Here is a 19087-nt window from a genome sequence, read left to right on the forward strand (position 1 = left end):
TCAGTTCAGTCGCTCAGTCGTGTCCAACTCTTTGCGACCCCATGAATCACAGCACACCAGGCCTCCCTGTCCATCACCAACTCCCGGAGTTTATTCAAACTCATGTCCATCAAGTCAGTAATGCCATCCAGCCATCTCATCCTCTGTCGTCCCCTTCTCCTCCTGCCCCCAATCCCTCCCAGCATCAGGGTCTTTTCCAGTGAATCAACTCTTCGCATGAGGTGGCCAAAGTACTGGAGTTTCATCTTCAGCATCAGTCCTTCCAATGAACACGCAGGACTGATCTCCTTTAGGATGGACTGGTTGGATCTCCTTGCAGTCCAAGGGACTCTTAAGAGTCTTCTCCAACCCCACAGTTCAAAAGCATCAATTTTTCGGTGCTCAGCTTTCTTTTTTTTTTCACTTTTTAATTCTTAATCTTTGATATTTTATTTATTTTTTTTTCCGTTTATTTTTATTAGTTGGAGGCTAATTACTTTACAATATTGTAGTGGTTTTTGTCATACATTGACGTGAATCAGCCATGGATTTACATGTATTCCCCATCCCGATTCTTCCTCCCACCTCCCTCTCCACCTGATCCCTCTGGGTCTTCCCAGTACACCAGGCCTGAGCACTTGTCTCATGCATCCAACCTGGGCTGGTGATCTCTTTCACCCTAGATAATATACATGTTTCGATGCTGTTCTCTCGAAACATCCCACCCTTGCCTTCTCCCGGTGCTCAGCTTTCTTCACAGTCCAACTCATACCCATACATGACCACTGGAAAAACCATAGCCTTGACCAGATGGACTTTTGTTGGCAAAGTAATGTCTCTGCTTTTTAATATGCTAACCAGGTTGGTCATAACTTTCCTTCCAAGGAGTAAGCGTCTTTTAATTTCATGACTGCAGTCACCATCTGCACCGATTTTGGAGCCCCAAAAAATAAAGTCTGACACTGTTTCCACTGTCTCCCCATCTATTTCCCATGAGGTGATGGTTCTTAGCATGATACAAATTTTATATTTGTGCATAAGCAGTTACATATCTACTCTTTGTTGGGATTAAATAACATGGTATTGTAGTTAAACTCATTGCTTGAAAAAGCAGTTGTGAATTTCAGTAGGAGGTGTGCAGATTTTTAAAGCGATGATATATTCTAGACAGATCTATAAAGCATCTTTCATTTCTGATCTGTAACACCTCCACCCACTCCAGGGCATTACAAAAGTTTATTTTTTCTGTAATTTATTTTCTAATGCTTGTTTGTTTGAAACAACCAACAGGGCTATAAATATGAGATTGTGGAACTTCATCGTCAGTCTGTTTTAGAACTGATTATTCTACTAGGCAGTATTTTTCAGGTAAAGCTGAATGTATTTAGTTTGAGTCTGGACAGCCAACATGCTGTGTTAAGAGATCCTGATTCTGTGTACTGATTAGAGCTGGGAAAGGGAACTGAACCTTTGCTCACCTGTTTTTCTTTTCATCTTTGTTTTAGTGTTTTTATTCTCTGTCTTCTAATTGTTTGTGAGAAACTTTACACTGATTTTTTTCCCCCCTCAGCCCCCAGGGAGAGATCTTAAGTAAAAAGCAGTTCAGTAGTAGATAAGCTTTTATCTTATGTAAAATAAAGAAGGAAGAACACAGGAAAAAAGAATATGAAGAGTTATAACTTCAGTATTTGCTTTTATTGGACAACATCCAAAATGCATTGCCACTTACAAACCTTCCAACTCAAATGTGTTATTCTCCTGCCATTTCTTCGGTGATGAGTGATCCCACCAGCCATTCATTAAAGTCAGAGACACTGTACTAGAAAGTGAATCACTAGAGAACCTTTCATTTATGTGTCCCAGTGACTAGCATAATTCTTCATGTACAGTAGGCACTCAGATGTTTGTTGAATGAATTAAGTGTAATAATAAATGATAAAGAACCCCAATAAGTTCAAACTCTTTCATTAGTAGTTATCTTTTCCTCCTTAAAATTAGTTGTTTGGGTTTTTAAAAATACAGGTAGCATCAGAATTTGTGTAAAAATTTTTTTTTGCCTCTAAAAGAAACCTAAAAGCCTTTTTTTTTCTTTCTTTTTTTTTTTTTTGACTCCCCATTTATGGGTCAAAAGAAATGTAAAAGTTTTAAAGGGAAGCATAATGTGAAATTTTTCATTTCAGTGGAAAAAAATTAACTTTTTGGAAAATAGTGTCCTACTTCCCCACCAGGTTTAAAGAGAAATACGTCTTTTATGTATTGATGCTTTCACCTTGTGACTTCTAGATAATTGCCACTGAATTTTTATAATCATAGATTTTTTTCCCCCTTCAATTTATAAGCCTGATGAGATGAAGCTAAGGGTTGAATCTGGCCCATAGTTTAGAAGTCCCACCAGTCCTCTTCCAGGAAGGATCCAGGGAGTGTTTAAGAATGTGACAGAACTAAACTGCTTGGACTTGACCCCTTGCTCTGCACTTGGTGCTTGTAACCTGAGGGAAGTGATCTAACCCAATCTCAGGTTACAGTGTATAGTTTTCTCACCTCTAAATGTCACCTAACACATAGGGTAGTTGTAAAAATTAAATGAATTAATATTTGGAAGTATTCAGAATCCAACACATGATTAGCAATCAGATATTTAAAGTAAAATGATCACAGTGATGGGAGTGATCTATATTGAAGTTAAATGATAGAGGGTAAAAATGGCTGAACTCATATTTTTTCCCACAGATCTTAGATAGATGGGGAAACAGTGGCTGACTTTATTTTTTTGGGCTCCTTAATCAGTGCAGATGGTGATTGCAGCCGTGAAATTAAAAGGTGCTTACTTCTTGGACGGAAAGTTATGACCAACCTAGACAGCATATTAAAAAGCAGAGACATCACTTTTGTCAACAAGGTCTGTCTAGTCAAGATTATGGTTTTTCCAGTAGTCATGTATGGATGTGAGAGTTGGACTATAAAGAAAGCTGAGTGCAGAAGAATTGATGCTTTTGAACTGTGGTGTTGGAGAAGACTCTTGAGAGTCCCTTGGACTGCAAGGAGATCCAACCAGTCCATCCTAAAGAAAATCAGTCCTGAATATTCATTGGAAGGACTGATGTTGAAGCTGAAACTCCAGTATTTTGACCTGATGGGAAGAACTGACTCATTTGAAAAGACCCTGATTTGGGAAAGATTGAAGGCAGGAAGAGAAGGGGACGACAGAGGATGAGATGGTTAGATGGCATCACTGACTCAATGGACATGAGTTTGGGCAAATTCTGGGAGTTGGTGATGGACAGGGAGGCCTGGCATACTGTGGTTCATGGGGTCGCAACGAGTCAGACATAACTGAGTGACTGAACTGAACTAAATGTTTGAGCTACCCATGGAGATGTAAAGGAAACTATTTAAAGGTAAAAGGAAATGCTCGTTTGTACCACATTTATCACAAATACAAGATTTATTGGCTTGTATAGCCACATGCCTTATATTCGTTTTTTTATTTATTTGGTCGTGCGAGGTCTTAGTTGTGGCATGCGGGATCTAGATCCCTGAGCAGGGATCAAGCCCGGGCCCCTGCAACTGGGAGTATGGGATCTTGGCTACTGGACCACCAGGGAAATTTTTTTCATTCCAGTTTCAAGCACCATACTGTTTTCCTAACTCAGTCTAGTGCTCCTATTCTGATAATTCAACTCTACTACAGTCTCCAACTCACTGATTCTGCCTTATCATTTAATGTCTTAAGTCTGTGGGTTTATAGTTTTCACAAATTAGGAAACATTTTGCCCTTTATTTCTTCAAATATTCTCTGTACCCCAAGATTCCGGTTATATATAGGTGAGGTCATTTGAGGTTGTCTCACAGCTCACTGATACTCTTTTCATTTTTAATTTTATTTATTTATTGAAGTATAGTTGATTTACCGTGTTGCTTTAGTTACAGGTGATTCAGTTATACACACACACACACACACACACACACACACACACACACACATGTATATTCTTTTTCAGATTCTTTTCCCTTATAGGTTACAAAATATTCAGTATAATTTCTTGTACTATAAAGTAGGTCCTTGTTGGTATCTGTTTTATTTATAGTAAGTGTGTATATGTTAATACCAGATTCCTAATTTATCCTCCCTGATACTTGTTTGAAAACATCTTTTGTTTCTGTGATGTTCATGCTTTCTATTATCTTATTGTAAATGTGTCGAGTACATGTATAATAGCTGGTTTAGCATCACTGTCTACTAAAACTGTCATCCACGCCATTTCAGGATCAGGTTCTGTGGTTTGGTTTTTCTCCTGATCATGGGTTTCTATTTCCCTGCTTCTTTGTCTGCTTGATAATTTTTTTTAAACTTTTTTTTTTATATCAGAGTAGGTGGCTCCGTGGTAAAGAATCGCCTGCCAGTGCAGGAGAAACAGGAGATGCATGTTCAGTTCCCGAGTTGGGAAGATCCCCTGGAGGAGGAAATGGCAACCCACTCCAGTATTCTTGCCTGGACAATTCCATGGACAGAGGAGCCTGGTAGGCTACAGTCCGTGCATAGCCAGTTAACGATGTTGTGACAGTTACAGCAGCAAAGGGACTCAGCCATATGTGTACATGTATCCATTCCACCCCCATACTCCCCTCCCATCCAGGCTGCCACATAACATTGACCTGCTTAATTATTTTTGATTGGATTCCAGACATTGTGAGTTTTATATTATAGGACCTGGAGTTTTAAAATTTCCTTTGAATATTTTTAGATTTGGCTGTGACATAGTTAAGTTACTTGAAATCAGTTTGATCTTTCTGAAGCTTGCTTTTATTGATGAGTTTTATTAGAGTGGGTCTGAACAACACTGAAGGTAGGGCTACGTTGATATCATTATAGATGCAGTACTTTTCTGAAGACTGTTGGATACCTCACATGTTAAGGAGTGTTTCCACTCTGGCTGGTGGAAATGTGACCTATTACTAGGCCTGTGAGGACTCTGGCGATTGTTCTGTTTCTTTCAAACAGTTGTTTCCCCAGACTCCAATAGTTTTCTCACTCACATGTGTAGGTCAATATTTAATAGTCAGAGGCTTGAAGGGACTCCTCTACATATCTCCAGAGCCCCCTGTCTGTTCAGTTCTTTTTTCTGATACTCTGTACCACACATTTTCGTCACTTTGGCCTCCCCAAACTTCTGGACTCTGTCTCCTAATCTTAGTGAAACCACCAGGCTATTTGGGTTCCCTCTGGTTATGCTCAGTCCTGAAAACTCTACTCATAGGTAGCATGCTTGGGCATTTGTAGGGCTCAGCCCCATTTGTGTACCTTTTCAGGAAATACTGTCCTGTATTGCCCTTTGGCTTTCCAGTCGTTTAGGCAGGAGGGGAAGTCTGGCATCCCAGACTTGTTATTGCATCCTGGTTGGAAGCACAGGTCTCTGTCTTTCATCATCTTGTTGTCCTTTCTCTTCCCCTTACCTTCCTAGCCTAAGTTTCTTATCCAGTCATTATAATCACTCCCTGAAATACACTTTGACTCCTTAGCTCCTCTCTTGTTTCACTGGGGAAAACCACACCCTGGTTCAATCCGTCTCTTCACCTTTCAGTGCCAGCCTCTATGCAGTTGAATGTTGCAGGAGTAAAAGATCTACACCTGCTACTTGAACTTTAAATTTGTAACCACAAACTATAATAGAGCCCAATCACACTACACCTCCATAGTCATTTATTCTTCCACTTCCCTAGATGTCTATTTCATGTCTTTCCTGTCAAGCCTTTGGCATCTCCCCCATCTTTCAAATTGTGGTGCTGGAAAAGTCTTGAGAGTTCCTTGGACTGCAAGATCAAAACTGTCAATCCTAAAGAAAACCAGCCCTGAATATTCATTGGAAGGGCTGTTGCTGAAGCTCAAGCTCCAGTACTTTGGCCACCTACTGCAAAGAGCCGACTCATTGGAAAAGACCATGATGCTGGGAAAGATTGAAGGCAAAAGGCGAGGGGGGTGGCAGAGGATGAGATGGTTATATAGCATCACTGACTCAATGGACATGAATTTGAGCAAACTCGGGGAGATAGTAGAGGACAGAGAAGCCTGGCATGCTGCAGTCCATGGGATCGCAAACAGTCAGACACAGCTTAGTGACTGAACAACAAAAAGTCAGTTTACAGAGTACCACCCTCTTTATTTACTTTCCACCTCTCTTGTTGCTTTCTTTTTCCTTTCCTAGCTCTTACTCTTCTCCCCAACTCTTAATATTAGGTACGTAAGGACTCAGGCCTGGTTCTTTATATTTATTCCCTTTGTGATCTCATCCAGTAGCGAATTTTAAAAACCTTCTGTTTTTAAATGTACTCTGATGACTTTCAAATTTTTATTTGCTGGTTTGATCTTTCTTTTAAATTCTAGATTTGCTTATTGAGCTGCCTAGTCAGCATCTTCAAAAGACTGTTTGATAGACATGTCAAATGTAAATGTCTGAAGCTGAACTCCTGAGCTTTCCTTCTTAAGCCTGTTATATCTGCAGTCTTTTCCATTTCAGTTGATGGCAATGCCATACTTCTTGGACATGTCAAACCACAAAACTAAAACAGTTTAGTAAAGAGTTTGATGTCCTTCAGTCAAAGGAAAATAATCAGTGGATTAGAATAGTAGAGTTCCTAACAAGCAGTGGAGTACTCTTCCTGAAGGATTTTTATGGAGTAGCAAGTTTTATATAACGTTAGAAGAGGTAGTACAGAAGAAACAAGGCATGATTGACTAGGAGGTCAGGGATTTCATTTTGAGGTTAACTGGTGCTGTTTTTTTTTAGATAAGTTTAGCTAGATAAAGCTGAGTTGAAGGATTGTGATTGGCATTATGTTTTCTTGACTGTGAGATGTTTACCATATGTGCAGGCTGATTTAGGTTTAGATTTTTGATGTGGTCTAGGCCAATAGAGTGGCCTCCCATTTTGTGGGTCCCAATATACAAATTTATCAGACAAAAGCCTTAGTCATGCTTTCTTTCTTTCTCTCATCTCAGATATTTGCAGTCAGGAAATCTTGTTAGCACTACCTTTAAAACAGATACAGATCTAACTGCTACTCCCCACCTCCACTGCTGCCACCCTGGTCCATATCACTGAGATTTCTAACCTTGCCTCCTACACACAGCTGTAACGCTTGCCCCTTATAATGTATTCTCAACATAGCAATCAGGAGATTTAAAAATATAAATCAATTTGTGTCACTTCTTGCTCAGAATCTTTAATGGCTCCCCATCTCACTTACAATAGAAGCCAAACTTTTTACAATGGCCTTCCAGACCTTATAAGATCCAGCTGTGTGTTGCTTCTCTGACTTCATCCACTCTCTCCTCTGTCCTTACTTTTCTCTGCCTTAAATGTATCAGACCTGCTTCTACTGTGGGATCCTTGCAGTGGTTGCTTTCTCTGCCTGGAAAATTCTTCTAGTTATCCCCCATCGGCTTTTCCATGACCCATCTTTGTGTTTGAGAAGAAGAGTGCCTCTGAGGGAATTAGTTGTGTTGTAAGAAATGAAGGATAGAGGGACTGGGTTTTGGCAAATGTTGAAATCCTGTTGGTAAAAAAGAGCCAATGGGTGAGAGAATCCTAGACTTAGTAGCTATTCTGAGTGTAATGAAGAATGAAAGCAGAAGAGACTTGTGGCACATCAGTAAAGGTGAGGCAGCCTTTCGTTAGCTGTTGGAAACATTCGTAAATCAGAGTTCATAGTTTGAAGGTGTCTTTGCTTATTAATATCTTTCATAGATAGTAGGTTTGGTGTCTGATGCTTAACTGTGATTTAATGATGTGCTCTTCAGTTTGACAGAGAATAGGTCAAGGAACTACTTGAGCATCATTTTTGGAATCTACTATAAAAGCTTGATAGGAAAATTCAATTATTTAATTCCTCCTTTAACTGAGTATTAGAGGAAAATGTTTCTGTAGTTAATCTTGTATGTTTCATCAAATAGGAGACTGTTTACTGTCTTTTTGCTGATAGATTTTCCTGTCATTTTGTGATAGCTGATAGATTTCAGAGCCTAACCAGTGTTTTATCTTAGATAGCTGTTTAGTCTTCTGTACCATTTTGATGTTTAATTGCAGGATTTCTACTGTGTTTCATTTTATAAGTTGCCAGAATTGCCTATGAAGATAGACTTAGTTGACATTATAAAATACTCTCTTTAGGGTATAATGAGTCTTCACGTCATAGTCAAGAAAAGATTTACATGTCCTTTCGGTGGTTCTTCCATATTTGTTTATTTGCCCACCCTTCCCTCAGAGGGAAGAGTAAATGAAGAAAATGGTTATAGGAAACTAATAACAGAAAAAATGAAGCCAGCCATAAGATTGGTACACAAAGTATATACCATAGAATCACAAATCTGACTGAATTTCTCATTAACCAGTACTAAGAAGAGCCATCTGGACATCACCAGATGGTCAACACCGAAATCAGATTGATTATATTCTTTCATGCCAAAGATGGAGAAGCTCTATACAGTTAGCAAAAACAAGACCAGGAGCTGACTGTGGCTCAGATCATGAACTCCTTATTGCCAAATTCAGACTTAAATTGAAGAAAGTAGGGAAAACCACAAGACCATTCAATTATGACCTAAATCAAATCCCTTATGATTATACAGTGGAAGTGACAAATAGATTCAGGGGACTAGATCTGATAGACAGAGTGCCTGATGAACTACGGATGGAGGTTCATGACATTGTACAGGAGAAAGGGAGCAAGACCATCCCCATGGAAAAGAAATGCAAAAAAGCAAAATGACTGTCTGAGGAAGCCTTACAAATAGCTGTGAAAAGAAAAGAAGTGAAAAGCAAAGGAGAAAAGGAAAGATATTCCCATTTGAATGCAGAGTTCCAAAGAATAGCAAGGAGAGATAAGAAAACCTTCCTCAGTGATCAATGCAAAGAAATAGAGGAAAACAACAGAATGGGAAAGACTAGCGATCTCTTTAAGAAAATTAGAGATACCAAGGGAACATTTCATGCAAAGATGAGCACAATAAAGGACAAAAATGGTATGGACCTAACAGAAGCAGAAGATATTAAGAAGAGGTGGCAAGAATACACAGAAGAACTGTACAAAAAAGATCTTCATGACCCAGATAATCATGATGGTGTGATCACTCACCTAGAGCCAGACATCCTTGAATGTGAAGTCAAGTGGGCCTTAGGAAGCATCTCTACGAACAAAGCTAGTGGAGGTGATGGAATTCCAGTTGAGCTATTTCAAATCCTGAAAGATGATGCTGTGAAAGTGCTGCACTCAATATGCCAGCAAATTTGGAAAACTCAGCAGTGGCCACAGGACTAGAAAGGTCAGTTTTCATTCCAATCCCAAAGAAAGGCAATGCCAAAGAATGCTCAAACTACCGCACAATTGCATTCATCTCACATACTAGTAAAGTAATGCTCAAAATTCTCCAAGCCAGGCTTCAGCAATCATGAACTGCGAACTTCCAGATGTTCAAGGTGGTTTTAGAAAAGGTAGAGGAACCAGAGATCAAATTGCCAACATCTGCTGGATCATCAAAAAAGCAAGAGAGTTCCAGAAAAACATCTATCTCTGCTTTATTGACTATACCAAAGCCTTTGACTGTGTGGATCACAATAAACTGTGGAAAATTCTGAAAGAGATGGGAATACCACACCACTTATCCTGCTTCTTGAGAAACCTATATGCAGGTCAGGAAGCAACAGTTAGAACTGGACATGGAACAACAGACTGGTTCCAAATAGGAAAAGAAGTACATCAAGGCTTTATATTATCACCCTGCTTATTTAACTTATATGCAGAGTACATCATGAGAAATGCTGGGCTGGAAGAAGCACAAGCTGGAATCAAGACTGCCGGGAGAAATATCAATAACTTCGGATATGCAGATGACACCACCCTATGGCAGAGAGTGAAGAGGAACTAAAAAGCCTCTTGATGAAAGTGAAAGAGGAGAGTGAAAAAGTTGAGTTAAAGCTTAACATTCAGAAAACTAAGATCATGGCATCTGAACCCATCACCTCATGGGAAATAGATGGGGAGACAGTGGAAACAGTGTCAGACTTCTTTTTTTTGGTCTCCAAAATCACTGCAGATGGTGACTGCAGCCATGAAATTAAAAGATGCTTACTCCTTGGAAGGAAAGTTATGACCAACCTAGATAGCATATTAAAAAGCAGAGACATTACTTTGCCAACAAAGGTCCATCTAGTCAAGGCTATGGTTTTTCCAGTGTTCATGTATGGATATGAGAGTTGGACTGTGAAGAAAGCTGAGCAATGAAGAATTGATGCTTTTGAACTGTGGTGTTGGAGAAGACTCTTGAGAGAGTCCCTTGGACTACAAGGAGATCCAACCAGTCCATCCTAAAGGAGATCAGTCCTGGGTGTTCATTGGAAGGACTGATGCTGAAGCTGAAACTCTAATACTTTGGCCACCTCATGCAAAGAGTTGACTCATTTGAAAAGACCCTGATGTTGGGAGGGATTGGGGGTGGGAGGAGAAGGGGGACGACAGAGGGTGAGATGGCTGGATGGCATCACCTATTCGATTGACATGAGTTTGGGTAAACTCCGGGAGTTGGTGATGGACAGGGAGGCCTGGTGTGCTGCGATTCATGGAGTCACAGAGAGTTGGACATGACTGAGCGACTGAGCTGAACTGAACTGAAGAAGAGCAAAGTTACCTACATGATTCACTTAATCCATAAGGTAAAAACAAAGTAGTTGTTCAGGGAAGCAAAGCTAATCCCAGTAGTAACTTTTTAGTATCTCCGGGGTCTTTATAAGAAGATTACTTTGTGATAAAAGTAGGTACCTGGGGTGAGACAGTACAGTTACTTTTAGGATCAACTGTGTTGATGTAAGAAGTAGTATCATTTGCTTTCACAAAAGTTAAATGTTAGTAGTTCTTAATCTTTTTGGGGTCATAGACTTTGTAATGTTTTATGTAGTTTTATCATGAATTTGCTAAACATGTAAATGCTAAACTCAAGAGATTTCTGATCCAGCAAGTCTGTAATAGGTTTTATAAATATTTGTGTAATCACCACTCTATATGATCCTGGTGTAGATTCTTTTCAGACCATATGTTTAAAAACTGCTTCTGAAATATAATTTCAGGGAGTTCGAAGATTCCATTCAGTGCATGGATCTTATCTGATACAAGGGAGCAACATTCTCAACAAATGTATAGTAAAATCAATAGTAAATTCATAAGGGTGTTTGGTGCTGCCATATTAGAAAAGTAATGATTTTTGTTGAAATTTATTGATTAAACCACATCATATGGGCATAGTTAACTTGAAAATGAAAATTATTCATTACTAACACATGTGGGGTGTCCCCCCCCCCATTTTAATAATGAATTGATTTTTTTTCCCCTTAATATTGAACCACGTTCACATTATTGGAATAAACATGTATGATTATGAGGTATTATTTCTCTGATATGCCACTTATTTAATTTACTAATATTTTTAAGAGTTTTGCATCTATATTTTTAAATTAGATTGGTGTAGAGTTACCATTTCTTGTTCTTGTCTCACAAGTTTAGTGTCAAGGTTTTGTAAGCATTATAGAATGAGATGGGTATCTTTCTGGTTTTTTTTTTTCCTTCCTCAACTTTAACAGTTTATTTGGATTTTCAATGTACTTTTTGTGAGGAGTTTAGGGCACAGTCTCTAAACACAAGACCACCCTCGCTTATGACACTAGCTGCAAATTTGGGAGATTCCCAAAATACTGAGACTCAATAATTTGTTAGAGATATTCATAAATCTGTGAAAATACTCAGTAAGATCTTACTGAAAATTGCTCTGGTTATGGTTTATTAAGGGCCTTTTTATTAAGGGCCTTTTTTTCAGCTAAAGGAAGAAACATATAGGTTGGTGTCCAGGAGGGTCAAAAACAGAGCTTCCCTTGTCCTCTCTGGTGTTGTCAGGTCACATTTCTCTCCTTCCCTCATTAAATGCAGGGCATATAAGTACTGCCAGCAGAGAAGCTCACCTAAACTTTGGTGTCCAGAATTTTTATTAAGGCTTCATCATGTAGGCATTGCTCATGTGGGTAATCTCAGTCTCCAAGTTGACCCCAAAATCTCATTGTTGGTGTTTCTGGATTGACCAGCTCCCACCCTAAAACTATATGGGTTTACCAGTCCCCTCCCTAAATCACATTGCTAAATTATCCAGTATGACTCAAGGCCCCCAGGGATTGTCTTATCACAACATTCCCAGGACTCAGGGTTGCTACTTACTAGAAGCCAAGGGCAAAGGCCAGACCTGCTCTTTGGAGAAGGCCAAATTCATCAATGACTATACCCTTTCTTGTAACCTTTTTAGTTTCCTCTTATTGTGAGTTCTTCAGTGATTCCTTGATACCAGATTAAGTTATAGGGATTCCATTATGGAAATCTGATTCTTTTAAATTTCTCTGGTTGTCTCTTATGAGATAAAAATAACACACTTCTGATTTAACTGCCCTTGAACTATTCTGTCCTTTTTTTTTTCTTTTTAGAATAAAGGTTCTCTTCAATTTGAAGACAAATGGGATTTCATGCGTCCAATTGTTCTGAAGCTTTTACGCCAGGAATCTGTTACAAAACAGCAGTGGTTTGATCTGTTTTCGTAAGTAATTGATTCATTCTAACTTTTTGCTAACATTAAGGAAATTTTGGTGGCTATGTTCAAATGGAATATTGGCTCCAGATTGGACTGCTTACCTGTTTGAAGTAATTACTGGTATTGAAAGTGAAAATGTTAGTCACTAAGTCGAGTTCAACTCTTTGTGAGCTGTGGACTGTAGCCCACCAGGCTCCTCTGTCCATGGGTTTCCCAGGCAAGGATACTGGAGTGGGTTGCCATTTCCTTCTCCCGGGACCTTCCCGACCCAGGGATCCAACTTGCGTTTCCTGCCTTGGAGGCAGATTCTTGACTGTCTGAGCCACCAGGGAAGCCCATTACTGGTATTGGGGCACTCCCAGTCACTGAACCATTCCTAGGCTTCCCTTGTGGCTCAGCTGGTAAAGAATCCACCTGCAATGCAGGAGGCCCAGTTCAGTTCCTGGTTTGGGAAGATGCCCTGGAGAAGGGAAAGGCTACCCACTCCAGTATTCTGACCTGCAGAATTCCATGGACTGTATAGTCCATGGGGTCGCAAAGAGTCAGACTTGACTAAGTGACTTTCATTAATTAATATTTCATTGTATTTATGAATCACAACGTCTTTATTCATTCATCTGTCAGTGGACATCTGGGTTGCTTCTGTTTCCTGGCTAATGTAAATAGTGCTGCTTTGAAGGTTGGGGTACATGTGTCTTTTTGAATTACTGTTTTTTCAAGGTATATACCCAGAGTGGGGTGGCTGGGTCATTTGGTGGTGGTTTTATTCCTAGATTTTAAAGGAATCTCCATACTGTTTTTCATCATGGCTATATCAATTTATATTCCCACGAACAGTGTAAGAGGGTTTCCTTCTCTTCACATCCTCTGCAGCATTTACTCTTTGTAGATTTTTTTGATGGCCATTCTGACTTGTATGAGATGGTGCCTCATTGTAGTTTAATTTGCATTTCTCTAATAATGAGAGATTTTGAGTATCTTTTCATGTATTTGTTGGCTATCTGTGTGTCGTCTTTGGAGAAATGTCTGTTTCGATCTTTCACCCATTTTTTTTATTAGGTTGTTTGTTTTTCCGATATTGGCTACATGAACTACTTGTATATTTTGGGGATTAAGCTTTTGACAGTTGCTTCTTTTTTGATTATTTTCTCCCATTCTGAGGGTTGTCTTTTCATCTTGTTTAAAGTTTCCTTTGCTTTGCAAAAGCTTTTAAATTTAATTAGGTCCCATTTCTTTATTTTTGTTTTTATTTTCGTTACTCTAGGAGGTGGGTCCAAGAGGATCTTGCTGGGATTTATGTCAAAGAGTGTTTTGCCTGTATCTTCCTCTTAAGAGTTTTATAGTTTCTGGCCTTACATTTAAGTCTTTAATTTGTCTTGAGTTTATTTTTGTGTATGGTATTAGGAAGTGTTCTAATTTCATTCTTTTATGCATAGCTGTCCAGTTTTCCCAGCACTGCTTATTGAAATGGTTGTCTTCTCCATTGCCCTCTTTGTCAAAGATAAGGCATCCGTAGATGTGTGGGTTTATCTCTGGGCTTTCTATCTTGTTCCATTGGTCTATATTTCTGTCTTTGTGCCAGTACCATACTGTCTTGATTATTGCAGCTTTGTAGCATAGTCTGAAGTCAGGAAGGTTGATTTCTTCCAGTTTCATTTTTCTTTCTCAAGATTGCATTGGCTATTTGGGGTCTTTGGTATTTCCATACAAATTGTAAAGTTTTTTGTTCTAGTTCTGTAAAAAATGCCATTGGTAATTTGATAGGGATTGCACTGAATCTGTAGATTGCTTTAGGCAGTATAGTAATTTTTACAATATTGATTCATCCAGTCCAACTTTGTGTCCTCTTTTATTTGTTTCATCAGTGTTCTATAGTTTTCTACATACCAGTCTTTTGTGTCTTTAGATATGTTTACTCCTAGGTATTTTATTCTTTTTGTTTCAGTGGTGAGTAGGATTGTTCCCTGCATTTCTCTTTCTGATTTTTCCCTGTTAGTGTGTAGGAATGCAAGGGATTTCCATGTATTGATTTTGTATCCTGTGACTTTACTAAATTCACTGATGAGCTCCAGTAATTTTCTGAGGGTATCTTTAGGGTTTTCTATGTATAGTATCATGTCATCTGCAGACAGTGAGAGTTTTAGGACTTGTTTTACATTCTTGATTCCTTTTATTTCTTTTTCTTCTCTGATTTCCATGGCTAGGACTTCCAAAACTGTTGAAATAATAGTGGCAAGTGTTATCTTTTTCCTAATCTTAGAGGAAATGCTTTCAGTTTTTCACCATTAAGAAAAATGTTTGTTGTGGGTTTGTCATATATGACCTATGTTGATAGGTTCCTTCTATGCCCATTTTCCAGAGAGGTTGTCTTCATAAATTGGTGTTGAATTTTTTCAAAAGCCTTTTCTGCATCTATTGAGATTATCATATGATTTTTATCTTTTACTTTGTTAATGTGGTGTAACACCAAAAAAAGATGTCCTTTTCATCATAAGGGGCTGGAATGCAAAAGTAGGACGTCAAGAGATACCTGAAGTAACAGTCAAGTTTGGCCATGGAGTACAAAATGAAGCAGGGCAGAGGTTAACACTTCTGCCAAGAGAACACCCTGGTCATAGTATACACCCTCTTCCAACAACACAAGAGACACCTCTACATGTGGACATCACCAGATGGTAAATACTGGAATCCAGTGAATTATATTCTTTGTAACCAAAGATGGAGAAACTCTATACAGTCAGCAGAAACAAGACCTGGAGCTGACTATGGCTCAGAGCATCACCTCCTTATTGCAAAATTTAGACTTAAATTGAAAGTAGGGAAAACCATTAGGCCATTCAGGTATGACCTAAATCAAATCCCTTATGATTATACAGTGGAAGTGACAAATAGATTCAAGGGATTAGATGTGATAAATGCCTGAAGAACCATGGACAGAGGTGTGTGACATTGTACAGGAGTTAGTGATCAAAACCATCCTCAAGAAAAAGAAATGCAGCAAGGCAAAATGGTTGTCTGAGGAGGCCTTACAAATAGCTGAGAAAAGAAGAAAAGAGAAAGGCAAAGGAGAAAAGGTAAGATACACCCATGTGAATGCAGAGTTCCAAAGAATAGCAAGGAGAGATAAGATGCCTTCTTAGGTGAACAATGCAAGGAAATAGAGGAAATCAATGGGAATAAGAGGAAGAATGGGAAAGACTAGTGATCTCTTCAAGAAAATTAGAGATACCAAGGGAACATTTCATGCAAAGATGGGCACAGTAAAGGACAGAAACAGTGAGGCCCTAACAGAAGCAGAAAAGATTAAGAAGAGGTGGCAAGAATACACAGAAGAACTATACAAAAAGGCCCTGGATAACCACAATGGTGTAATCACTCCCCTAGAGCTAGACATCCTGGAGTGTGAAGGCAAGTGGTGCTTCAGAAGCATTACTCTGAACAAAGCTAGTGGAGGTGATGAAATTCCAGCTGAGCTATTTCAAATCCTAAAAGATGATACTGTTAAAGTGCTGCATTGAATATGCCAGAAAATTTGGAAAACTCAGCAGTGTCCATGGGACTGATAAAGGTTAGTTTTCATTCCAATCCCAAAGAAAGGTAATGCCAAAGAATGTTCAGACTACTGCATACTAGCGCTTATTTCACATGCTAGCAAGGTAATGCGCAAAATCCTTCAAGCTAGGCTTTAACAGTACATGAACTGAGAACTTGCAGATGTACAAGCTCCATTTAGAAAAGGCAGAGGAACCAGAGATCAAATTGCCAACATCCACTGGATCATAGAAAAAGCAAGGGAATTCCAGAAAAACATCTACTCTCTGCTTCATTGACTGTGCTAAAGCCTTTGTGTAGATCACAACAGACTGTGAAAAATTCTGAAAGAAGTGGGAATACCAGACCACCTAACCTGCCTCCTGAGAAACCTGTATGCAGGCCAAGAAGCAGCAGTTAGAACTGGACATGAACAATGGACTGGTTCAAAATTGGGAAATGAGTACTTCAGTGTATATTGTCACTGTGATTATGTAACTTATATGTAGAGTACATCATGTGAAATGTTGGGCTGGATGAATCACAAACTGGAATCAAGACTGCCAGGAAAAAGATCAATAACCTCACATATGCAGATGACATCACCCTAATGGCAGAAAGTGAAGAGGAACTAAAGAGCCTCTTGATGAAGGTGAAAGAGGAGAGTGAAAAAGCTGGCTTAAAACTCAACATTCAGAAAACTAAGATCATGGCATTTGGTCCCATCACTTCATGACAGATAGATGGGATAAAATATGGAAATAGTGACAGACTTTATTTTCTTGGGCTGCAAAATCACTGTGTACAGTGACTCTAGCCATAAAATTAAAAGATGCTTGGTCCTTGAAAGAAATGTTGTGACAAACTTAGATAGTGTATTAAAGAGCAGAGACATTACTTTGGCAACAAAGGTCTGTATAGTCAAAGGTATGGTTTTTCCTATAGTTATGTATGAATGTGAGAGTAGGATCATAAAGAATGCTGAGTGTGGAAGAATTGATGCTTTCAAACTGTGGTGCTGGAAGAAGACTCTTGGGAGTCCCTTGGACAGCAAGGAGATCAAACTAGTCATTCCTAAAGGAAGATTCATTGGAAGGACTGATGCTGAAGCTCCAGTACATTGACCTCCTAATGCAAGGAGCTGACTCATTGGGAAAAAAACCCTGATGCTGGGAAAGATTGAGAGCAGGAAAAGGGGATGACAGAGGATGAGATGGTTTAATGGCATCACTGACTCATGCACTCATGTCCACTCCAGACACTCCGGAAGATAGTGAAGGACAGGGAAGCCTGGCATGCTGCAGTCCATTTGGTCACAAAGAGTTGGACATGATTGAGAGACTGAACAACAACAGATCACATTAATTTATGTATATTGAGGAATCCTTGCATGCTTGGGATAAATCCCACTTGATCATGGTGTATGATCGTTTTAACATGTTATTGGATTTATTTGTTAGTGTTTTGTTGAGGATATTTGCATATGTACATCAGTGATACTGGCCCGTAATATTGTGTGTGTTGTAGACTAAAAAAAATACCAGCAACCTGACCATTGAGAATTAGGTTTTGTTCGGTGGGCATGTTAGGATGGTGGGAGTCATCATCTCAAGTGACCCCAAGAGAGTTGACTCAGAGGAGGCGGGGGAGGAGCCAGGCTGTATATAAGTTTGCAGCAAGGGGCAGGTAATCTGAATATTAAAAGATTACTGTTAATTAAGAGAAAAGTAAATTTATCACATGAAGAGATTTAGCGATCTTCTAGGTATGGGAAAATACAAGCGTCTGGGCTTGCTGAAATCATTTCTTCCATAAGCATCTAGGTATTTGGGGCCAATCCTGCTTCCTTTATCGTTCACATACTAATTCCTTGTTTATGGTAAGAAATAGCATATGTGATGAATGGCTGCCTCTCCCATTCCCCCAGCTCCTTAGTGCTCACAGGGGAGGAAGTAGCTGATGGCTTCCAAATAGCTGGCTTTGTTTCACTTGGGCTCAGAAGTCTGTATTTGGGAAAGGCTTGTGTACTGGTAGAGAGTAGAACAGGAAACGTTTCATATCACTGTGTGTGTGTGTGTGTGTGTGTGTGTGTAAGGTATCTTTGTCTGGTTTTGGTATCAAGGTGATGGTGGCCTTGTAGAATGAGTTTGGGAGTGTTTCTCCCCCTGCAGTGTTTTGGAAGAGTTTTAGAAAGATAGTTGTTATTTGTTCTCTAAACATTTGATGGAATTCACCTGTGAAGCCATCTAGCCCTGGACTTTTGCTTTTTGGGAAATTTTTTACTCACAGATTTGATTTCAGTGCTGTACCTATTTTCAGTTGGTCTGTACATATTTTCAATTTCTTCTTGATTAAGTCTTAGAAGGATATACTTTTTTAAGAGGTTGTCCATTTTATTGGTATATATAGTTGCTCATAGTAGTCTCTTAATGATCCTTTTTATTTCTGCATTGTGTGTTGTAACATCTCCTGTTTCTCATTTCTAATTTTATTGATTTGAGTCTTCTCCCTTTTTTTCCTTGAGGAGGCTGGCTAATGGTTTGTCAATTTTATTTATCTTTTCAAAGAAGAAGGTTTTGGTTTTATTGATCTTTGCTATTGTTTTCTTCAAAGGCATAAATTTACCTAGTTAAAATTAATTCCTCCTAACCATGACATTTATCCTAGAAAAACAGCTGTCTTTCCCCCTCAGTTTCTGTTGTTTGTTGTATTGTTTAGTCACTAAGTTGTGTCTGACTCTTTTGGGACCCCATGGACTATTGCCCCTCAGGCAAAAACTTTGGAGTGGGTTGCCATTTCTTTCTCCAGGAAATCTTACCTACCCAGGGATGGAACCCACATCTCCTGCATTGGCAGGTGGATTCTTTACCACTGAGCCACCAGGGAAGCCCTGGACACTTTTCAGATGCCTGAGGCATCAATTCAAGCAAAGCACAACTATGGCCATAAAGTTCAACTTGA

At 39.2% G+C, this 19087-nt stretch overlaps 1 protein-coding gene across 3 annotated transcripts in view; it reads left to right on the forward strand.

Moving 5' to 3' along the window:
- Positions 1 to 19087, forward strand: part of CUL5 (cullin 5) — a 130529-nt gene that overhangs the window by 10020 nt on the left and 101422 nt on the right. For 2 of the 3 annotated variants that reach the window (XM_061144172.1, XM_061144190.1), the window contains one exon: positions 12492 to 12601. The exons of the other annotated variant lie outside the window; for it this stretch is intronic. In XM_061144172.1, the coding sequence (XP_061000155.1) occupies positions 12492 to 12601 (110 nt within the window). Of the gene's footprint in view, positions 1 to 12491; positions 12602 to 19087 lie in introns of those variants that run through there. 3 annotated transcript variants of the gene reach the window in all.

The sequence above is a fragment of the Dama dama genome, chromosome 1 (assembly GCF_033118175.1).
Source record: "Dama dama isolate Ldn47 chromosome 1, ASM3311817v1, whole genome shotgun sequence".
Lineage (NCBI taxonomy): Eukaryota > Metazoa > Chordata > Mammalia > Artiodactyla > Cervidae > Dama > Dama dama.